This window comes from Plasmodium reichenowi, chromosome 6, assembly GCF_001601855.1.
Source record: "Plasmodium reichenowi strain SY57 chromosome 6, whole genome shotgun sequence".
NCBI classification, from domain to species: domain Eukaryota; phylum Apicomplexa; class Aconoidasida; order Haemosporida; family Plasmodiidae; genus Plasmodium; species Plasmodium reichenowi.
The window spans coordinates 14,463-22,659 of record NC_033651.1 but is presented as its reverse complement, the minus strand read 5'-3'; the positions used below and the strand labels follow the sequence as shown (position 1 = coordinate 22,659).

The 8,197-nt window shown below is 18.7% G+C and overlaps 1 protein-coding gene across 1 annotated transcript; it reads left to right on the top strand.

Annotated features, from left to right (window-relative positions):
* Window positions 1-2,384: 2,384 nt before the first annotated feature.
* Window positions 2,385-6,716, top strand: PRSY57_0600600 (hypothetical protein; the record flags this gene model as incomplete). Its single annotated transcript, XM_012906382.2, has 1 exon — window positions 2,385-6,716. The coding sequence occupies one exon, from the start codon at window positions 2,385-2,387 to the stop codon at window positions 6,714-6,716; it is 4,332 nt and encodes a 1,443-aa protein (XP_012761836.2).
* Window positions 6,717-8,197: the final 1,481 nt, after the last annotated feature.

The following is an 8,197-nucleotide window of genomic DNA, read 5'->3' as shown; positions in this document are numbered from 1 at the left end:
CACATGAATAAACAAATAAATAAATAAATATATATATATATATTATATGTATATATTTGTATAATAATTTGTATGTTTTTTTTTTTTTTTTTTTTTTTTTTTTTTATGTGATAATAAATATATATAGAATATTATTTTAATTAATTTGAAGAGATAGTGAATTTTTTTATTGTGAATTCAAATTTTGAATTAAAAGAAATGTGATAAAAATAAATTAATATATATATATAAAATAATTAAATAATAATTAATATATAAAAAGTAAGTAAAGAAAGCAATTTTGTTTTATTGTAGATAAATTTACCACAGTGTTATAGCTTTGTTGATAAGGGAAGAAAAAATTAAGTGCGAATAGTTTATACATAGAAATTAATATGATATTTAAAAATATCTGAATGATGTATTTATTATATAAAAATTGAAATATATATATATATATATATATATTATGTGATAGTGAATTCTTTTTTTTTTTTTTTTTTTTTTTTTACATTTTTGCTTATTGAGTAATCATATGTCTTATTATTTTGTTTAGGTTATTGTATTTTGTATTTGAAGTTTTTTATATATTTATTTACTTTGTATTTTTATGAATAATTTATAAGACATAAAAGTTTACACATTTATTTATTTTTTTTTTTTTATACTCCTCTTTTTAAACGTAAAAAGAATTAATGTATATATTATATATATATATATATATATATATAAATATTTTATACATATATATGTATTTTCCTTCTTTTTTTTTTTTTTTTTCTTTTTGATTCAGTACATGATAAGTGTGTTTATTTTTATACATAATAAAATTAGCTTCTTATAGTTTATACGTATTTTGTATATGAAAAAAATTGTTTTGGATACATGTATACACATGTATCAATTATTTTATATTTAAAATTTTGTGAATATTTAATAAGTAAAGAGATGCATATATATTTATATTACAAACAATTAAATATTTATATATATATTTTTTTATTTTTTTCGTTATTATTCCTTTATAAATAATTTTAATTATTTATTTGGATACTTGTTCATATTATATAAATAATAATATATTATATATATTCATATAAAGTCTAGTTTTATTTTAATACCTTTATTTATATTTATATTTTTTTTTTATCATGGAGAAATAATATGATGTAATAAAAAGAAAAAAAGAAAAAGAATCATGTTAGTATTTATATAAAGCATACATTTTTGTGTGTTGAATGGAATAGAAAAAGTATTTATTAGAATTAAGATTATTTAGAAGATATATATATATATATATATATATATATATATATATATATATGTGTAAAAGAAAAATATTAAAATTTGATATATGAATTATATATAAATTTTTCAGAACTTTTTTTATTATTATATGCTCCCTATGTATTATAATATATATTTATATATATATGTGTATTTATTTATTTATTTATTTATTTATATATATATATGATTATTTTTTTCTTTTTCCAAAAGTACGTAATTTAAACATTTTATTTATATATTTTTTTTTCTTTCCTCTATGATTCTGATGGTGTTTTAAAAAGCATAAATTTTTTTTTAATATCTTAATATATATATAATATATATTTTTTTTTTTCTTACACGAAGAGAAAGAATAAGTAAAATAATGTAAAAATGTATGAATGTTAGATATTTAAAAAAAAAAAAATTATATATATTTAACTATATAAGAAATATCATATGTGTACTTTTGAGAAGCATTTATTTTTTTAAAGATACTATAAATTTAGGTAATTTATTATATATATTTATATACATGAATAGAAAAAAATATATATATATGCATATACGTTAGAGGGAAAAAGAGTACATATATGTGGATAATTAAATATCTTTAAATTTGTATTATATATTAATATAAGAAAACAAAATATATATAAAAATAAAATATAATTAAAATTACCCCGAAATATTGAAGAATAATAAAAATACCAAAAGGATCAATGTGAATAAACTATTTATATGTACTAGTGTTAATTGCAACATATTAAAATAACAATTATTATTATAATATACATCTATATATATATATATATATTTAATATTTTTATGTATCTATTCTATTTATTTATTATATAATATATATTGACTTATTTTTTATAATATCTTGGTATTTTGTTTTATTCTTTAAGTTTTTCCATTTTTATTATATTTTTTATTATATATATATAAATCATACATAAAATATATTTATTTTTTTTCGTTTTAATTTAATTTTATTTTTTCGACACCTTTTCTCCTTCCATATATATATAATAAAGTAGAAAAGAAGAATAAATAAACAAATTATTAAATAAAAATATATACACATATATATATATATAATATATATATATATAAGAGAGAAGAATAATAAAATGAGTGTAGGAGTTCCTGTAACCAAGTCGTTTAATAAATTAAAAAAATACCCATATGAAATTAATAAATTCGATAGAAGAGAAACCAGTGAATACTTCTACTTACCTGTTGATTGTCCACGTATGAAAAAATGTGACGATGCTTATTGTCCTTTAGCGCACACAAAATTGGAAAAGATATTTCATCCTATTGTGTATAAGACGCAAGCTTGTCAGATGGCAAAAGATGGTGCTTGTGATTATTTTCAGAAGTGTGCATTTTATCACGATTCGAATGATAAGAATGAAGCTCATATAAATTGGACCATATGGGAAAAGAAGTGGGACAAATGGAGAAATAACATTGACCATATTTTAACACAACATAATAAGAATGATAAGGAGATAAGAAGAAAGGTTGAAAGTATTTTAAAGATACGAATGCCACATTTTAATTATGGTTCTAATAAAAATAATGTGTTTTTAAATAAAAATGTTCCAACTTTTCATACCACCTGGCAAAACTTGTCTAGTTCGACTAATGGAAATAATAATATGAATACTAATATTATCAATAATATGAACAATACTTTAAGCAACATTAATAATAATAATAATAATAATAATAATAACAAAATGCATAATTTAAATAACATGTTATGTTCGTCTTTAAACTCTTCAAGCGTTCCTTGTTCTACTAGTTTGTTTAATAACACGTGGAATAAATCTTTATCGAATACCAAAAAAAATATAAAGGGTATGGAAGAGAATAAAAATAAAAATAGTTCCTGTTGGGTAAACGAATTAAATGATATAAATAACATGAACCCTGACAAATGTTCAAATATGAACAACACATTTGTAAATAAGAATAATATGTATTATGATGAAACTCTTGGCTATAATAGTAATATGATAGATTGTGGGATGAATTTTGATATTCTTGATAATAATGCATATAAGGTTGTGGAATTTTGTTTTACTGATTATGAAAATAATAAGAACAAGAATAATTGGAAGGATGGTAATGAAAATTTTAATAATTCTTCTATGACTTCTTATTTTTCTAATAATGGAAATATACTAGAAAATGAGAAGTCAAATATATATCATTCGAACAATAATAATAATAACAATAATAATGATAATAATCAGACAAGTTCTCATTTTGATGAATCTTTAAATTATAATAAAACGTGCGAATATTTACCAAACCTTTTAACGTCTGAAGAAGTAAATGACAACAATAATAAGTGTAAAAAGTTTAATACATTGCCAACATCATTTAAAGATAACATTGCTGGAAATATTATGAATAATTCAAATAACAGCTGTGATATGTTAAATTCTAAGTATGTATTAAATAATTCTAATAATACTTCAATATTTGATAATTATACTAATTTATCTACCCTTTTCGATATGAATGATAGTAAAATAAATAACTTAACGAATTTTTCTAATTGTAATACATTAGAGCATTTAAGTTTTGATGAATTAAATAAATCGAACAATAATAACGATGATTTTTTTATATCTAATGAAAAGTCTGAAGATGGTAAGAATTTGAAATTCTCACAATTTTTATCCTCTAATTCGAGTAATGGGGTTAGGTATGGTGCAAATAATAATGACCTGAGCATTGTTAATATGTGTGGCCTTGATACGAATGATAATAATAAGAATGAAGATAACCCACTGGATAATAATAATAAGAATAATAATAATAAGAATAATAATGACGATAATATTCATAATATTAATAATAATAATAATAATAATTTTTTAAATAAAGAAGAGTCCAAAGAAACCAAAACTGAAGGCACAAATTCAAACAATATTCAATCTAATGAAAATAATACAAAACCTGGAAATAATAAGAACTCAAAGAAAAACAAGAATAAGAAGAATCCCTTAAATAATATTCGAAATAATTCAATTAATAGAAATTTAAAGGGGGTCAATTTTAGTGAGGTTGTTAGTTTGAATAATAATGAAATAAAAAGTGAAGTTCAAGAAAAGAAGAAAAATAATAAGAAAGAAAACAAAAATAATAAGAATAATTGTAAGGAAAAAGATCAAGAGGAAAATAAAATTTCAAATGAGAAACATATAAATAAGAAGGAAAAAAATAAAAATGCAGGGGAGGATGATGAAGAGGATGTAACCATTACGGATATTAATGTATTAGAGAAGGAAAAAAGTAAAAACCAGAAAATTAAAAATAATGAAAATCAACATAATAAGAAGAATAATATTGGTCAAAATAATATTAATAATAATAATAATAAAAATGGAGGTAGAAATTCTAAAAAGTGTGGAGAAATCATAAATAATCAACAAACTGTTGCAGGAAATAATAAAAAGAGTGAGATCAAAAATGGGGAAAAAAATGAAAAAAGTAATAATCATAATAATGATAATTTATTTAATAATAAGAATAACTGTTCGTACACACAAATGAATAAAAAATTTACAGATGTTAATGTAATAGAAAACAACCACATTAGTGATGTTAACCATGCAAAGAGTAGTATATCTGTTCCAAGTAAGAATAATGAAAATAATATGAACAAAGAAAAAGATAACAAAAAGAAAAACAACAACAATAATAATAACAACAATAATAATAATAACACCAACAATAATAATAACAGCAATAATAATAATAACAATAATAATAATAATAACAACAACAATAATAATAATATTTTAAATAATAATAATATATTAAATAATATTAGCAATAAAGAGAATAAAGTTATAACCAATCAAAAGAATAATGGTTTAGTAGGTAATATGAGTGGAACCATTAATAGCACAAATCATACTAATAATAATGAAAGAGGGAACAAAAAATATATGAATAATTACCACGTTAATAGCCATGTACACAATAAAGAGAACAAGAACAACATTAATAATAGAATTAATGTAATATCAAATAATAATAACAATATAAATAATATTGAAGAAGATAGTAAAAATAATTCGAATGATATACTTACAAATTTGAATGATACAAATATTCACCAGTTGCTTATAAACCATGTACAATTGGATGATAAGGATAATATGAAAAATAATAAAAAGGATGATAATAATATAGCATTTAATATTTTAACAAACAAAGAAAATAAATGTAATAATAATTATAATAATATTGGAAGAGCAATTACTACAGCCTTTGGAACATCATCTTTTATAAATAATAGTAATATTGGTACAGAAAATAAAAATTTTGTAAATGATATAATTGGAGATATGCATGAGAAAGGTAGAGATAATAATAGTGTATTTCTGGAAACAAATAATTATAACAATTTAAATAAATTGATTATGCAAGAGAATGAAAATATGTTTAATAAGAATATAAGAGGTAATGTAAAAAATATATTGGATTACATTACAATGGAAAACAAGAATATGAATAACAACAACAATAATAATAACAATAATAATAATAATAATAATAATAATAATAATAATAATAGTAACATTAGTGATGATAATGCCCTTTTTAGCAATAATAACTATATGAATAAACATGAAAACCTATATACTAACAATATGATTAATGGAAACAAAATAGTTGATTTTGATAACATGAGAAATATGAACAGTAATTATAATAAAAAAAATGACTGTATGTTTTTATTTAAAGATAATTTTAGTATATCAGGTTTGGGAAATGTAAATCTATGTAATGAGAAAAATATAATAAATGAAAGTTTGAATAATATTTTTAAAGGTGATAATATTAATAATAATATGTCTTTAGGTATTAATAGTCCGTGTTTAACTAAAGAGGATTTTTTTAATTACACAGGAAATAATAATGTGGTTGAAAATAAGTCTAAAGAATATAATATAAGTGATAATGGTATAAATGATTCGTGTGATTATACAAATAACCTTTTAAATATATTTTTATCTTGTAATAGTATTAATGAAAATTTTGATGATGCAAATGAGTATAATAATAAGATTAATGGATTTAAAGGGGAAAATCATTATTCATATAATAATGTAGGGAAAAATATTTCGACAGATATAAATGAATCTTATAATAATTCAGAGAACCATTTTAACTTGTTTGGTAATTATAATTTTTTTGGGAATAACTGCATACATTGTAAAAGTTATAAAAATGAAATAAAAAATTTAACACTTCAAATAAAGCTTATGAAAGAAGAAATATTAAAATATAAACAATTAATAATGTCATCAGGAATAAATGAAAAATTTGAGAAAAATTTCAATAGTTCGAATTTTAGTTGGAACAGTACTAAAAATTTTAATGATACATATGAACACAAAAATTATGTTTCATCTATTGAGGCAAACGATTGAAAAAATATAAACAGAAGATAATTTCATTTGTGTATATACATATAATGAATTATTCATATGAAACTGGACATAAATAAATAAAAAAAAAAAAAAAATATATTATATATATATATATATATATATATATATATATGTTATACGAAAAAAAAGATGAACAAGACATCTTTTTTTATATGTATCTAATTATATATATGGAAGGAGGAACATTATAGATTTCTATTTGTTTGGTTTTGCACATTCAAAATGTGTATATTTAAATATATATATATATATATTATGAGTATTATTATTTCTCTACGATTTTGTATAAAAATTTTGTTTACAAAAACATTTCTTAAACGTTTTGTGTGTGTTTATGTATATTTTAATTTATTATTATTATTACATTTTATTGGCTTCTTTCGTTTTAAATTGGTTATACAATTTTTATATGAAAGAATATGTATTTTTGTGTTTTTATAGAAAACAAATTGTTTCATAATTTTAATAGTTACACAGATGATGTTGTATTGGGGTTAGGGAGATAAGAGTTCATATGATAAAGAAATTGAAACCTGGTAAATTTATAACCTAATAAATAAATAAAATATATATATATATATATATATATATATATATATATTATGATTATTTTATTTTTTTTCCACTATAATTTTTATACCACCACGAAATACATATATATATATATATATATATATATATATATATATATAATATATGTATATAGTGGTGGATATTTATTTGAATTTTTTTTACGTGGAAATTAACGTTTGTAAGTAATATATATATATATATTATATATTATTCTATTTTTTTTTTATTTTAATTATGTGTAAAAGAAAAATAAGATATACATTATTTTATTTTATTTTTTCATATAAAATATGTTATAGACATATATATATATATATATGATGTTATTTATTTATTTTTTTTTTAACCCCAATATTAGTGAAACATATATATATATATATATATATATATATATATATGTGTATTGTAAAATATTATTCTTTTTTGTATATTTTTTGTTTATTTGTATAATTGTTAGATTATTTATTATGTAAAAATAAAATTTTTTTTTTTTTTTTTTTTTCTTCTTTTTTATATCCATATATAATAATATTGGATTAAATATATTTGAATTGTTTGTTATTTTTTTTATTTTATTTCATTTTATTTCATTTTATTTCTTTTTTTTTTTTTTTGGTTGAATTCAACATACCTTCAAAATAATCAACTTTAAAACATTAAGAAGATAGATTATAAAATCGATATATAAATGTTAATAATTTTATGATTTGCATACTTTTAAAAGATATAGAGAAATTAGATAATATAAGTATATGATATAAGATAAAATTTGATGAAAATATGTTTCGTAAAAAAATGTATAAAAAGAAAAAATTAACATGGTATGTATATAATTTTTTGTATAAGTTTCTGTCTTATTACAACATTTGAAGGTGTATTTTCCATTT